Source organism: Pristis pectinata, chromosome 26 (genome assembly GCF_009764475.1).
Source record: "Pristis pectinata isolate sPriPec2 chromosome 26, sPriPec2.1.pri, whole genome shotgun sequence".
Classification (NCBI taxonomy): domain Eukaryota; kingdom Metazoa; phylum Chordata; class Chondrichthyes; order Rhinopristiformes; family Pristidae; genus Pristis; species Pristis pectinata.
This window is the reverse complement of record NC_067430.1, coordinates 22284326-22300447: the sequence shown is the minus strand read 5'-3', so window position 1 is coordinate 22300447 and position 16122 is coordinate 22284326. Positions and strand designations below refer to the sequence as shown.

The 16122-nt window shown below is 47.3% G+C and overlaps 2 protein-coding genes across 3 annotated transcripts in view; one reads left to right on the top strand and one right to left on the bottom strand.

Moving 5' to 3' along the window:
- arhgef16 (Rho guanine nucleotide exchange factor (GEF) 16) overlaps nt 1-8122 on the top strand; it is a 31519-nt gene extending 23397 nt beyond the window's left edge. For both annotated transcript variants that reach the window (XM_052039030.1, XM_052039031.1), the window contains 6 exons: nt 799-891; nt 1200-1354; nt 2568-2780; nt 4323-4387; nt 5055-5156; nt 5664-8122. In XM_052039030.1, the coding sequence (XP_051894990.1) occupies nt 799-891; nt 1200-1354; nt 2568-2780; nt 4323-4387; nt 5055-5156; nt 5664-5803 (768 nt within the window). In that variant the 3' untranslated portion in view covers nt 5804-8122. The remainder of the gene's footprint in view (nt 1-798; nt 892-1199; nt 1355-2567; nt 2781-4322; nt 4388-5054; nt 5157-5663) is intronic.
- A 136-nt stretch (nt 8123-8258) lies between these two features.
- The window catches only part of megf6b (multiple EGF-like-domains 6b), a 326118-nt gene continuing 318254 nt past the window's right edge, over nt 8259-16122 (bottom strand). The window contains exons 36-38 of the mRNA XM_052039029.1: nt 15238-15366; nt 14280-14408; nt 8259-13077 (exon numbers count right to left, since the gene is read on the bottom strand). Coding sequence (XP_051894989.1) covers nt 12998-13077; nt 14280-14408; nt 15238-15366 — 338 coding nt within the window. The 3' untranslated portion in view covers nt 8259-12997. The remainder of the gene's footprint in view (nt 13078-14279; nt 14409-15237; nt 15367-16122) is intronic.

Here is a 16122-nt window from a genome sequence, read left to right as displayed (position 1 = left end):
CTGCTGTATGACTATGATTTTATGCAGGATGCAAATTGGCTCGGGGAACAAGGAGAGGTGAAGTGAATAGGTGAAGGGACATAACGTAAAAAAAATCTTAGGTCATCCACTCTGGTTGGAAAAATAAAAAGGCAGAGTTTTTATTTAAATAGTGCGAGAGTGAAAGATATTCACTGACCTGGTGTCCATGTACATCAATGACTGAGAGTAAACATGCAGAAAGCAATTAGGAATGGTTGTAGCAAGCAGCAGGTTTGCCAAGTCAGTGATCCAAGGGCCTGACCCAACGAACCTGAGATCTGAGTTCAGATCTGACCGTGGCAGCTGTGGAATTTAAATTTAGTTAATAAGTCATCTTTGGTCCTGGGGTTCTGCCTAAGAGGAAAGGAACTGCAACTGGGGAGGCAATGACGTGAAAATAACGAAAAAGAAAACTGCAGATGCTGGGAATCGATAATAAAATCAGAAAATGCTGGGAACTCTCTGAAAGTCAGGCAGCACCTGTGAAGAAATGTGGGGCAATTTCTTTTGCCTCAGTTTCCCAGTGTCCAGGAGCTGGAATATTTTAGCTCAGGATCTCAGCAGCTCTGCAGCCTCCTGCATTTTCTAATCCATTGTCCTCCTGAATTCCACGCCCGGCTGGTTCTACGTCAGCTACTTTGAAAATGCTGTTCAGTTTTCACTGGTTCTCCTCCTGCCATTTTGCTTTTTGTAGTCGTGGAATCTCAAATTCCTGAAGCTGACCCTTGAGCCCAGTGATCAGCTTGTGCACCCATCACCCTTGTGTTTCCGTTCTAGCTGGTGAAAATGTGCAATGAAGGAGCTCGGAAGATGGAGAGGACGGAGCAGATGTACACGATTCAGACACAGCTGGATTTTGGGAAGATCAAGGTAGGTGCTCAGATCGGTCTCTGCCTGTACTTTGTGGGTCTTCTCTCCTGGTTCGGGTCTTCTCTCCTGGTTCAGCCCTCTCACCCCTAACCTGTTCCTCTCACCCCTCAACCCCATCCCATCCCACCCCTCACCTCCCTGTTCCTGCTTGGTTGCTCACCCCCTCACTCCCACTTCCCCCATACTCGGCCCTCACCCACTCCTGCTCTCGCCCCTCGCTTCTTAAGCCCCCCCCCCCCTTGCTGTAAACCCTCATTCTCACCCTCACCCCCACCAGACCCTGTCAGTGACTCTGTCTTGTATTCTAGGGTTTCCCTCTGATTTCCACTTCACGATGGCTGCAGAAGAGAGGGGAGGTACTTACGTTTGTGGAGGAATCTGGAATCTTTGGCAAAGTGTTTGGGAAACAAACCTGTTATTTCTTCCTCTTCAACGATGTGTTGATCATCACCCGGAAACGAAGGTAGCCATCTCTGTCAACCCTCCCTCGGAGCCTGGGGACTGTGTGGGAGGGAGTGGGCACTGAACCTGTATTGCTTTGGTTGTTGAACCCCTAATGGTGTCTAAGTGGCCCTGTCTGATTGGGCTTTGGGGACCCACTGGGGTTGGGACTTGGGTTAAACCTTTCAAAAGCCTGGTTGGGTCTGGTCTCCTGATCAAGTGCTGTTACTGGGCAGTAATCCAGAGCTTTGCCCCTGGCTCTGTCTCCCTCCACATGCTAAAAGATGAGCTCTTGATCTCCCAATATACCTGGTTGTGGCCATTTCACATTATTTGTCTACCTGCACTGCACTTTCTCTGTAACTGCATACTATGTTCTGTGTTCCGTTTTCTTTTATAAGATAAGATATCTTAATTAGTCACGTGCACATTGAAACACACAGTGAAGTACCTCTCTTTGTGTAGTGTTCTGGGAGCAGCCCGCAAGTGTTGCTACGCTTCCGGCGCCAACGTAGCATGCCCACAACTTCCTAACCCGTACAGCTTTGAAATGTGGGAGGAAACCAGAGCACCCGGAGGAAACCCACACAGACACGGGGAGAACGTACAAACTCCTTACAGACAGTGGCCTGATTTGAACCCGGGTCACTGGTGCTGTAAAGCGTTACGCTAACCGCTACACTACCATGCTGCTTTTTACTACCTTGATGTAATTATGTATGGTATGACCTGTCTGCATGGCACAGAAAACAACTGTTTCTCGATACATGTGAGCCAATACCACTGGGAGCCAGTGTTGTACCTCTCCTACTCCTAACCTGGGTGGGACCCTCTGCTTAGCACTGCCTCAGCTGGACAGGGCATTTGCCCTCCCAGAATAACAGGATGAATCAGTCTGGGACCAGGGATATCCCAGTTCTGCCTCAGAGACTGGGCCATATTGGTTGTGGGTGGTTAAAAGCCCTGCCTTCCAACCCCACACCCCAACTCTTTCCATCCACACTGCCCCCTCCTCTCTCTAGACTCCCCACAGGGTGGACATCACAGGGACTCTTGTGGTCGGGGGTTGGTCATGTGATTCCATTCTCCTGGTGATTGGGAGAGTGCTGGAAGATTTTGCAGCTCTGTGGTGCAGACTGGAAGGGGTCAGGGAGTGACCCCGTGCTCGGCCAGTGTGGGTGGAGAAAGGGCGTGTTCATGATGTTGTTGGTGATGGTTTTGTCCCCTCTCGGCAGTGAGGAGAGTTACATGGTGCAGGACTATGCCATGTTGGACCAGCTGGAGGTGGAGGCCCAGGAGAGCAACGACTCCCCCCACTCCCCTCCGGGGAAGGCCACAGGGGGTGGGACACTCCCTCGCACCAGCTCCAACCTGTACCTCTTCAAGATCATCATGAAGAAGAACAGTGCAGGCGAACTAGAGAAAATGGTCTTTGGCACAGACTCGCTGTGAGTACATCAGCCAGAGGTTGCCCCACTCCCCCTTCCCTCACTCCCTCTCAACCACTTCCCTTCCCCACATACTGTTCCATCCCTCCCAGACTGTTCCCCATTCCATTGTATTCCCTTCCCCTTCCCTCCCTCACTCCTTTCTCTTCCTCTCTATCCTCCATTCCCTCCTTCCGACCTTATTCTCTATCTCTCTTCCTGTTTTCCCCCCCTCTTCTTGTCTGGTTCCTCTCCCCCCTGTTCTTTGCTCCTGTCTCCATTCCCTCCTAAGTTGGCTGCTGTTCTATAGCCTGACTTTACTACCGATTTAGATGTGGGCAGTTGATTCAACCACACTGATGGTCACAGGCAAAGTTGATGCTCCTGCTCAAGCTCTCCCTACCTGCCCACACCCCCTCCCCACCACTATTTCTACAGGTTATCCTTCGAAAAAGGTCCCAGCACAGACCTTGGGCTCAACAATCCTGGTGCATTTACCCTCCTGTTTTCTAGTTCAGGGTCACTTTGGCTAGTGTCAGTGTTATGGATATTCCAACCGAGACTCACTCCCAGCCAGAGCTCTGAGCTGGTTTGGAGCTGCAGTCCCATCTCCACATTGGGTGGTAGAGGGTGGACCAGCGTTTGGTGGGGCTGCAGTGGGGTTTGGTACCAGAGGAGAACCCTATACAGGTGGTAAGTACTGGTCTCCTTGAGAACACTTAACAACAAAAGAGTGGAAGTTAGCTTTGGCATATTGCCCCTTAGTCTGCTTCACCAGTCAGCAGGAATGTGGCTGCATCTCTTGGTATCCCTTGGTGTACAATATTCCTTGACCTCAGTTATTGAGTGTACTGCAGTCTGAGCATCCACACTGCTCTGAAGATTACAACTTCCTGAGCAAAACGTGTTCTCCTTGTCTTCGCTCTTAAATGGCCAATCTGTTGTCCAGGGAACAGCCCCTAGTTCTGGACTTTAGCTGCAGGAAACAATTTCTCAGCCCCCTGAGAATAGTTCATTGAATTATTCTAACCAGAAACTGTAAGCACAGTCTGTTCAAACTCCTCATGGGAAATTGATCTGGTGAATTTTCACTGCACTAAAGGCATACGGCATAGTACAGTACTCTTGGGTGCTGTCTCATCAAGGCCCTATACACTAAAATCTCCCTTCACTTACAATTAAAGCTCCTGTTCCAGTTACCTTAAAAAAAAACAGAGGATGCTGGAAACACTCAGCAGATCAGGCAGCCAATGTGGAGAGAGAAACAGTAGAATTCCTGATCAATGACACGATCATTTTCCAGCTAAAGAGATCAGATTGGGGATTTACTTGTGGAGCTTCAGGGAGACTGGAGATTTTGGTCAGACACTGCCATCTTCTGGTTCTCAGAAGCATTGCAGATATGCTGGGTTTTGGGTGCCCATCTGCCTGTGGTGTGGTGCCAGGGGACGGGGTTGGGGAGGATGGGGTTAAACATCAGGGTTGGTCAAGCCTGTGTTGCGTCTATGTGTTGCCCTCGGGCTATGGAGAAGAGTGAGCCCCTCCACTTTCTTTCCATGGTAGGAGTGACCGAGCTCGATGGATCAATGCCCTCCTGAAGAAGCAAGATGACCTCGTCAATAAAGAAGGTAAAGAGATTGGTACATCAGTGTGGCAGCAACAGAGATTGTGGCTTCCCACACTGACAGAAAGGAGGCACTCCTTCCCCAAAACACCCTGCGATCTCCAGCCTCTGATCCCCTCCTGAGCAGCAACTTCTCAGCAGCAACAACCCCCTCTCCAATATATGGCCATCTCTCCTCCTGTCTCATTGCATTCTGATTGAAAGCAGAATTTAAGAGCCATGATGATTGAAATATTAATCATTCACTGCCAATCCCAAAATATACTTTCCCTTGACCTTTTGGGACATTGCTGTGTCATTGAGGTCAGAAATTCCTGTTTCCTGATGCACCCTTGCCCATCCCCATGTGATGCTGGAAACATTCTACAAGCTGGACTTCATTGCCAAAAGTTGGCTGACCTACTTGCAGGAAGTTCCCAGTAAAAAGCAAACAGCTGGCAATCACATTAATGCTGTTGGCTGTGGGTGGTTGTTGAAGGAGGAACCTGTCCCTCTGCGGTGACCCTGAACTTTCCATCACTTGCACCTTCCATCCTCTTTTAAGCTGTTATTTAAAGCCATGCTTTCTGCCTTGTCGATGTTTGTCTGAAAGCTTCCTCTGTGAAATGTCTTGAAACATTTTATTGCATTAAGGAGCTAGGGAGTGACTGTTTCTTCTTTTCTTCTCCCAGGCCTCCTGCAGGTGGAGATCATCAAAGCACATCTGGCCAAGCAGCCAGATGAGCTGTCGCTGCAGCAGGCAGATGTGGTGGTCGTTCTCCAGAAAGTAGATGGTAGGTCTGGGGCGGTGAACCTGTTGCTGGCTGGAGTCTCGCCAGTCGTGTGCCCTGTTGATGCCTGCTGTCCAATGGCACCTTGGCCCAGATCCCTGGCTTTGTGCATAACAGTCACTGCATGCACCATAGTGGGATATCCATCTGGGGTAGGCATCATAACGTCATTACCCAACAATTGATGGTTGGCCTAGGCCCTTGCATTGTGGGCCTTGCTGTTGGTTATGGGCCAGGGGAGGGTTGTGGACTAGAGGGAGTCAGGTGAGGGTGTCAGATGAGAGCAGAAAATTGCTCAGTATCTGAGATGCCCCTGAAGTCTCTCAGTTGAAGTTACTCAGTGAGTGTATTGGCCCTTGATAATAGTTTTTGTCATTTGGGGAAAATAGAACAGCCCATCAATGCTGGTCTCCTGTTTAAAAACCACCCCCTATGTTATGCACCTTCCCATTGGATGAGTTGTTCTATAGAGCTTGCCCCTTTAATAGGATTTTACCTTCCTTCTGATAGGCTGGTACCATGGAGAGAGGATACGTGATTGGGAGAGAGGCTGGTTTCCCGAGTCGTGTGCCAAGGAGATAACGAATCACATCGCAGTGCAACGAAACGTCCAGCGAATGGAGAGGCTGCGAATTGAAACTGATGTTTAGCCAACCTTCCAACCCCTGTCCAGCTCTTGCATCAAGACCAGAGTTCCACCTCCCCGCGGCATAACACTGGGTCCCCATTTTAACAGGTTCTGGGCTGCAGTTCCACATCTGCTGCTCATGACCATGCACATTGCCCCTTGATCACATCATTGGCTAAATAATCATCAAATGCCCTTCAGGGTTCCCAGGAGCTAAGTCTGTTGCAATGGGTTGCAGGGGCCCACCAATTATTTAAGCCTGGTAAGGAGACAAGTGTATGTATGTAATATTGTGTGCAATTAACATGTTCCATCAGAGGCAGCCAAATTTGAATTCCTACATGTGCTCCTTGATGGTGACCAGAAATGATTGGTATTCATGTCGACGATCTCACTTGCTTGTGAGCGCTCCGTATAAGGCACTTTCAGAAAAGTAATTTGAAATGTTATGTGTTATTTTAAACTCAGGGCCCATGTGAATAATTGGGAGAGGTTGGGGTTTTGGAGTTAACCCCAGTGATGCCAAATAGATTCAGGACAGGTTCAGTTCAAAGACATTTCTAAGGTTATGCCGTCATGAATGTTTCATACCCAGTCTGGGTGGGTTTAAAACAGTTGTAGAAAGTTTGTATAATCTGTGATCAGTCAATGAGTGGTGGCGTTTATTGTGTAGATCCAAATCCAGTGAACTAAGCCACTGATCATTCACTCTTGTCAATCAGGGTGCCTTGTAAAGCAGGAAATTGAGTAAAAACTGTTTCCCAAGCCAACCTCCTTAAAATGATAATGAGAGCAAGTGAGTGCAGCTGGATAAGTAAGTGTGAGGTCTGGCATGAGGATGAGAAAGCTCAGTGGGTGAGAAGGGCAGGGGCAAAGAGAGAGTGAATGAGGGCAGTGTGCGAGGAGAGAGAAGGTAAGTGGGGCAGTGGGTGAAGGGAGAGTGACTGTGTTAGGGTGAACAATGCTCATTACCTTCAGTTCAGTTGCTGAGGAACAACTAACCAACAAAGATTCCTGCTCCTAGCTCTCACTTTGCAACCTCCATTTTCTGAATAGGAAACACGTGATTCATCAGAGTCCCAGATTTGGAGACTTTGGATTTTGATTATCTTCCATTATCATGAACAGTGCTGGGGTGGAGATAGATTATTCATTTCTTAAACCAATCTAAACACTGTGAAAAATGAGCAACTCCAGATGCTGCGATCTGAAATAAAATCAGAAAATTCTGTAAATTGTCAACTGGTCAGGCAGCATCTGTGGAGAGAGAAACGCAGCTAATGTTTCACATTGATGAGGTCATTGACCTGAAATGTTGACTCTGTTTCTCTCTCCACAGACACTGAGTATTTCCAACGTTTTGTTTTTATTTTCTCAACAGCCTAGAACCATTGTCAGCTCAGGGGACACAGCTCTAGCTCCATAGAGAGTGTAAGGTGATTCCCCCCAGATCCTGTATGGATCGAGCTGCTGGGAAGAGTGCCTCCACCCCCAGACCACCACACAGCATTCCTGAGGGGGTTCCCTTCCTGGTTCTGCCTTGTTAAAGGTTCTCAGTTTAGGGGATGGGGAAACGGGATGAAGAGATGGAAGGAGAGAGAAGATTGGCCAGTATTCCAACCACTCCCTACCCATGTGTGTAAATCACCAGGACCCTTTGTCAGCTAGTTAGTGGGTTTCACTGCCAGGGCAGCCAGTGCCCTCACTGGAGGCAGTGGGAAGTGTGAGCTCGCTTTCCATTCTCTCCAGTGTGCTGAGTGGCAACCACTGAATCATCAGCGTGGACTACTGATTCATTATCACCATCCTGTGTAACTTCATTCCCAGTCTCTCATGGGCGTGGGAGTGAATATGCTTCACTTTTGAATATGGTTTTGTTTGCCTGGCATCTTTCCAAAACCAGCGAGCAGAAGCTTGAGATTGACTGATCCCAGTGTTGTAAACCTGGAGGGTTCAAAGCACTGTGGGACACTGTTTCTCTGCCCACTTTAACTTTGAGATTAACTCTTAACTCAACCCATGCAGTCTTTTAGATGCATTGGAATCTGCCAAATATTTATTAATTAAATGCCACAGAGTCTTGAAGATTTAGTTTTTTAACAATGTATAAATAAATTTCAAACTTCTGTTATGATTTGGCAGTTTTCGAAAGCTACACCTCTCTTGCTCCGATGGGACTGAGGAGTGAATGTAAGGCAGACTTTGAGTTCCTTTGTAACCTTCTCCCCCTCTGTCCCTTTCACCCTCCTCATCAACCCAGGTCCTCTCACACACAGCCTTCTTGTCAACCAGCCCCTTGTCACCCAGTTTCTTTCCCCTCCCCACCTACTCCATCTGCCCATCATCCACACACCCCTCCCGCCGTCCCGTCCCCCCATTTCCATCTGCCGTTGCTACCTCCCTTATTTCATTCTTCACCTTCCTTTCCTCTCAAGATACCATCATCTGCAGCCCTTTGTTGCCTCCACCTATCACCTCCCAGCCTTTCTATTTCCGCCCTTCCCTCCCCCACCTGACTCCATCTACCATTCGACCCCTCCTCACCTATTGCTTGCCAGCTCTTACTCCACCCTTCCCCTCTCTATACTGGCTATCTCCCCTCTTTCAGCCCAGATGAAGGGTCTCAACCTGGAACATCAACTATCTATTTCCCTCCACAGAAGCTGCCTGACTCGCTGAGTTCTTGTTTTTTGCTCCAGATTCCAGCATCTGCAGTCTCTTGTGTCTCAGTCTTGGAAGGTGCATGGTCCTCGATGCAAAACTGCTCGTTCTTGAAAGGCCTTCCCATCTGTGCTCCCTTGCCATCTGGTGCTCATGCTCTCTTTCACCCTGCTTCACATCTTTCCAGTTATCTCCCTGTTTCTCATGCTCTTCTACCATAGCAGTCGGCACGTGAGTAGAACTGCTGCCTTATAGCTCCAGCAACCCATCTTCAATCCTGATGTCTGCTGCTGACTGTGGAGTTTGCATCTTCTCCCTGTGGTCGAATGTGTTTCCTCCAGGCACTCCAGTTTCCTCCCATGTCCCAAAGACAATCTGGTTGGTAGGTTAATTGTTCACTGTAAGTTGCTGCTAGTGTGTAGGTGAGTAGTAGAATCTGGGGGAGTTGATTGGACTGTGGGAAGAACAAAAAAACAATGGTATTAACATAACAATTGTGTATATGGGTGGTTGATGGTTGGCATGGACTCTGTGGCCAAAGATCCTGTTTCTGTGCTGTCTCTCTCTTTGACTCGAAAGCGTCCTTCCTCCTGATTGACTAGGAGACAGGGATTCAATTGGATCCATCGGGGCGAGGCTTGTGACTCTGCAACCAGTGAGTCACTTGGTCTTATCAGTGGCTGCATGTTGTCCCAGTACCTGTCAATTATTAACTAAACCACCTCCGGGCCAATTAACAATAAAGCACGAAGCACTAGGTCCTATGCAAGCCAGAAAGAAATGTACTCTTCATGAGCTAGATGTTGTGAATCACTTCTGTGAGCTCTGGAATTCACTCTCCAGTCTTCTCTCTCTAAAGGTGTTGTCAAACCAACCTCTTATCCAAGCTTCTGGTCACCTGCTCTAATTATCTCACTATGTAACTCTTGTGTCAACTTGTGCTCAATGCTGCTCCTGCATTTTACTTTGTCACTAATGTTCCGTGAATCACTTTGATATAAGACAATAGAGATGGCAAGATACCCAGTAACTGAAGGTCAATAACAACTTGCTCCTTGAATATGGCATAGATAAAGTAGATAGACACAGCCTTTTCTCCGGGGGGGGGGGCCAAAACTACAGGGCATAGGTTTAAGGTGAGAGGGAAAAGATTTAAAGGGAACGTGAGGGGCAACATTTTCCGGACAGACGGTGCTGGGTACACGGAACAAGCTGCCAGTGGAAGTGGTACAGGCGGGTACAATTACAACTTTTAAAAGACACTTGGACAGGTACATGGGTAGGAAAGGTTTAGAGGGATATGGGCCAAATGCAAGCAAATGGGACAAGCTCAGGTAGGCACCTTGGTCAGCATGGACAAGTTGGGCCGAAGGGCCTGTTTCCATGCTGTATAACTGTATGTATGAATAAGCAACTTGCTAAAAAGCAGGATTCAAGGGAAATTGGATCCCTAGGGATGGCAAGCAGCAAAATTCATTTCCACATTGCTGGTGAAGAGAATTGGATTGGTGAGTTCAGACTCCTTTTATTGTAGTATGCAGGAATACAAATATTTTCATTAGAAAACCATGTGTATACAACACATTAAATTGAGTAAAACACAAATGACCTGATAATTTATTCATATATTCATAATAGCACCTCTAATTTATTCCTAAATTGAATGGTTGGTGTTTGGGAGATGTTTAATCTCTCTCTGAGCATCTACTCACTTCATCCTGTAGTGCCAGTTGACACGAGGCAGAAGACTTCATTTATTTTCCTGCCATTCAGAGTATGAAATGGGAACTCTAGGAGGACTAAAGCACATTAGCAACTTATCAAGAAATTGTTGACTGTCAAACTGGACTATCTGTGGAATTGCCAGCATTTCCTCACATAAGTGCGAGCAAACTGGGGATTCCATGTGTAAATCGTGAGCCTTATAAGAGCTGCACGATTACCCTTCAGTTCAGCACCTCGCCTTCAATAAACTTCCCACTAATCGATAGGGCAAATGGAGGACTGTTCAACCTATACTGCCTCCACTCCACAACCAAAGTCACTCCAACTTCAGTCATCAAGTTACAGTTGCGGACAATACTTGTGTATGCATGTGTTCAGGGATGGTGCTCCAAGTCATTGTCAATGTATTCACTGAAGTGTACCGGGGATGGGCCCTATACTCAACATCTGCAAAACAAAGGTCCTCTGCCAACCTGCCCCTAACAATAAAGGTCTATGACAAGCCATTAGAAAATGTGGACCATTTCCCATATCTCAGCCATGCTCTTGAAGGCAGATGTTGATGATGCAATTTGCTATTATGTTCAGTTCACCAGTCACTGCCTTTACCGTTCTGAAGAACAGTATATGATGATTAAGGTGTAAACTAAGCACAAAGCCAGGCAACAGTGACCTCTGTCCTGCACATTTCTAGGACCTTGTGCCCTTGCATCAGGAACACATTGAAGTGTAAATGACAGGAGTGTGCTACCTCCTGAACTACCCACCTGCCTGCCCTGTCAAGCACCAACCTGCCCCACCTGTGGCAGACTCTGCAGATCCCACATGACTCAACAGCCATCTCAGCAGCCACAGAACTAGAGTGGTGGTAAGTCATCCTCAAGCCCAGGGCGCTAAGAAGGCAGCGGCACTTCAGCTGGAGAACCTGATAAGAGGACACCAGGTTAGACATGACACAGGCAGCGTTCCTCCACTCGCCCTAAAGGGGGAGAATGGATACTAGTGATTAAGTGTAGGTATTTTTAGATATTTAACATCAAGTTCATTTGAATACTTTTAAACGTTAAATATTTTAGCATTGTTATTTTTTTCTTCCATAATTTTATTATTTCAAAATAGTTTTGGAACATTTCTGAATGTCAGAAATATTTGGTATTTTGACAGCTGGCTAAGCTTGGGGTTTGGCTTGGACAATTGCCAGTGTCTTTGACTCTAGCCTCCTTTTGCAAGTTTCCACCAGGGGATGCAAGTGGTCAGGTGAGCAGCGACTCTGTCCTGACAGCCAAAGCCAGGCCAATGGCCTGCTGGCCGATCGAGGAAGGGAGAGGAAATGTCATTGATGAGCCCAATTCTTTTTCGAGAACAGTGCAGCGTAAAGCAAGCTGGAGAGCAGAGGACTGGTTCTCTACAACCATTCTGAAGAGTCAGATGATGAATTCTTAAGTTCAACCACTTGCACAGTTCCCAATAAACGGCAGGTAACTGGTGGGTGAAATAGTCTTTGTTCTAAAATGGAGCTCCACTCCACCCCTTGGTTTCACCCTGCCCTGGTTCCCTTGGTCTAGAAACAATGGTGGTACATGGGGAGCTCCTATGATTGGTCCTGGTTCCAGAGAGAGCAGCAAATAAAGGGGTGAGATGCCCTGCTTAAACCCGGCCACAAGGTGTAACAGTAAAGCAGAAATAGGTCTGTTTTAAAGGGTGCAGTGTACAGGAGTTGATGAGGACCTGCAGTGTTGTGATGCCTGGAAAGGAAGGTATTGAAGGAGATGGAATCTGTATTTCAGCATAGGGAATAGAAAAGTTGTAAATTTATACAGAACCTGAGGAATTCAAAGACACAAGCAACATAGAGAGAGAAAGGGAAGAATGAGAGTAGGCCTTGTGACTGTTCATGTTCAGCCTTTTGACAAGAGTTTATTAAGCCATTCTACTGTAGTTCAGTCTGACTTATGTAGTCACAACCTTTCTGTGGACTGCAGAGGTACAATAACAGGGAACAGTCTGCCCCGAGCTGGTGAATGAAACAAGAAGCATCGTCAGAACTGGATCAATGATGGACTCTAACAGATACTGAAGGTAGAATTGGACTTGAGCAGGTTATAGTGGGAACTGGTGGGTGTCTAAATGTCAGAGATACATTCTCTAAACACTGTCGCATTCCATTCACCCTGCCAACAAGAGTCTGCAGATGCTAATGTTTAACACTGGCTGCCTCCTTAATCCTTGGGCCTCTGTTGCAGAGCTCCTGCTCCCTTGCTGCATTGTAGTGATTGCAAAGTCTTGATGTCAGTGTGCAAACTTCCCACCGAAATGAAAAAGCCACCCTCTAGCCAACACTGGATGGCAAACTGAGGTATGATGTTTAACCACTTCCTCGGTCAGTTAGTGTTGTGCCAGGATTAAAACCAACCTGTAATCTTAATAATCCCAGTGATTTGGTCCATTTGGGATTTGCTTTATAAAAATAAAGTTATATATAATGTATATTATAGTAGAAGAAAAGTCTTTAAGGTATCAAGAATATTTCCATCAGCCTAAATTTTGAGCTTGTTCATCGTTCAGGGTTCCAAGGAGATGGGAAAGCCATGGGTTCGAACACCTCCTTTTCTCCTGGACCTTGACCACAACGCAAGGCTGAGTCCTAAAAATCCGTCAGCAATTCCTTTTTTTTTATATTAGCTGAATGGCCTGAATGATGATGGGACTCGTGCCCGATTCTTCGAATGTGCGGTCCCATAATTCTTCTTTCAGTGGTGTCTGTCTTCTGGCAGGGATGTAGTTTGAGAAGCAGTCTCCTTGACAGCTGCCTCTGCACTCACTGAGGTGACTACAGCCCTGAGCTGATTTCTGGTACCACGTTCCTAAGGGCAGCAGGTTGCAGGTGATGTGGTGGCTTCGGAGGTCCTCCTGAAAGCAGACAGCACAATTCTCAGGTCCTCTCCCAACGTAGGAGACCATTTGGTCCACTGAGCCTATGCTGGCTCTCGGTCAATCCCATTGCCCACTTATGTCCCTGTAACATATTCTCACTCTCATGCCCACTTACTGCCCTATGATTTTCCTACACACTCAGGGTAACTTGCAGCAGCCAATTAACCCACTAACAAGCACATATTTGGAATGTGAGAGGAAACAGGAGGATCCCAGGGAAACCCCATGTGGGCTTGGGGAGAACGTGCAGTCACAGGTGCCCCCAGGAAAATTCCCCCACTCTTCCAGGGACAATGCAGTGGAGCCTGATACTTTCACCATGGGGCAGATGGGCCTTGGTTTAAATACTGAACTGCTGACCATGTGATGCTTGCCCTAACTCTACCCTGTCTCCCACCACTCCCACACCCCCGACATGCTGTGCTCCCCATCCCGTCCCAATGACCAAGAATCCAAGAATCTGGTATGGGACCTGAACCTCACTCCATGCACTATTGTCAATGTACTGCTCATTTCTGAGGGGTACTGTGGTTCTGAATGACACATTCCTGAATTGTAACAGTGAGGAGAGTCCATTGAGGTCATCTTTCAGCTTAGTTGATATTCACAGATCCTGAGAGGGTTCAATAATCTGTCAACATTCACTGTTGAGCTCAGAAAGTGCCTGGGACCAGTACTGTAGGCACTAATTTATGGTCTCAAATAGCAGCAATCAGCACCACTGAGAAGGGCAAAGGAAAAGGTGACAATGTGGTTCTCTGAATTCAAAATGACCATGGGTGGAGGAACTGGTGAGGGACCTGCCCCTCATCCGACAGTAGACAGGATTGGGATGGGCACAGAACTAGGTGACACGCTGGGTTCACATCATGGTCACTCAAGGTCTGACTGTTTGTTTGGGGAAATTAGTGGGAATCTGGGATTCCGTCCTCAAGAAAAATGCTGAGTTCCTGGGGAAATTTGGAATTGAGGTTGCCAGATGCAGATCAGCCATGTTTGGAGAGCTGACTAGATCGCTCTTGGTCTGGAGGCAATGGTTTCCACACTGCACCAAGCAGGGACAAGAATCAAGCCCACTGTGAACACCTCTCCTGAGTCCTTTTACCTCACAGAACTCCCAGATGAGTTCCTCTGTCTAGCCAGCAGCCACAGCAATGATGGGCAACATCTCTCCTCACCTTCCTCACAGGTAGGTCCGATCCAGCCATCCAGACAGGTACAGTGTCCATTCCGAGAGTCACAGCGGGCATTATTGGAGCAGTCACAGCTTAAGGAGCAGTTGGGCCCATAGCGATTGGCTCGGCAATCTGAAGGGGAGGAGGAGATGCCATTACTCACAAAGTGTGGCCTTTGCTGGAGCCTCAACTTTTTGAAGGTAAACTCTGATAACTGCCTCCTGTCAAGCTGTTTCTTATTGACAAGGAAGCTGGAAGTTTGGCCTCTCTACCTCATGTTTAATCTGTGGGTAGGCATCAATGCCTGTTTGTAAGGTGCTGATATGAGATGCTGCAGTTTTTCCCTCTGACATTTGGGAAGGCCAGAAGATATTTAACTGAGGTATTTTTGAATTATGAAAAGCTGTAAAAGGACAAACTTTCCTCCCACTGAACAGTCAGTGATAGGGTCATCAATGTAAAATATCAGAGAGAGTTAACATAGAGAGTAACATAGTTAACTCCATTTATACAGCCCCTGTAGTATACGAAGATTTTCACAGGAACAAGTTATGGATAAGAAGGTAACAGTTGGACAGGTGAGTGCTGACTTGGCCAAAATGCTTATGAACAGTACCTTTGGAGGATAGAGAGCATTAGGGAAAGGATTTCTGAGCTTTGTGCCTTTAGCTGCCCAGGTCCTGTTAGGAATGTACAAGATGCTGCAGTTCTTGGAAGGTTACAGAACTGGAGAAGGTTATGGGATATGCAGGGCATGCCACTGAGATTTCAAGCTAAGGGTGAGAGGATTAAATGAGCTATTGTTGGATTGGAGAAAATGTGGATGGGTGGGAGCTGGAGTTTTAGTTTAGTCTCAGTTTTACAAAGGGTGGAAGGTGGGTGTATGGTTAGGAAAACATTGGAACATTTGAGTCCAGAAATATCAAAAGCATGGAATAAGGGTAATCCGTACAACACTCACCAATGTCGCACCTGGTGCCTGTTTTCCCTGGGGAGCAGAGACACTGTCCGGTTGCAGGTTCACAAGGTGCGCCTCCTTCACAGTCGCACAGCTGCTGGCAGTGGTCTCCATATTGTCCCTGCTCACATTCTGCAGTGGGCCAGAGAAAGAGAAAGCTGAGGCTCCTATGGAACTCAATGGCCCCAGTGTCTGCAGGGCAGATAGTACAGCCCTTGAGGGCAAGCACAATTTTCATTTATGAGGAGAGATTGGATAGGCTGGGTTTGTTTTCCTTGGAGTGGATGAGGCCGAGGGGAGACCTGGCAGAGGTGTACAAAATTATGAGGGACATGGATAGACTAGATGGTAGGAAATTCTTCCCCATCATGGATATGTCTGAATCCAGAGGGCATATGTTTAAGGTGAGTAATTAGAGAATTAAAGGGTATCTGAGGAAAAATGCTTTCACCCAGAGGATGGTTGCAATATGGAATGCACTGCCTGAGAAGGTGGTGGAGATAGGTACTCTCCCAAGTATCCAGATAGGCACGAATTGTCAGGGCATGGAAAGCTGTGGATCAAGCGCTAGGAAATTGGATTTGTATAGATGGATACGAATGGCACGGATGTAGTGGGCAGAAGGGGCTGTTTCTGTGACGCTTCCATTGCAAAGACCCCAATTAATGGCAGATCAGTGACACAGCACCACAAACCACCTAAACAGTGGTCAGCGTGAGAGAGAAGAGACACATCTCAGGATGTTGACAGTAGCTGATCTCGGCGTACTGACTCAGCGACAATGTACTAATGCCATAAGTTTGGGAAGCATTGTCTGGTTCTGAAACTCAGTGACTGCTGGGAGCCACACATGGCCAAATCAAGAACTAGGCTTGGGTGGAGGACAGT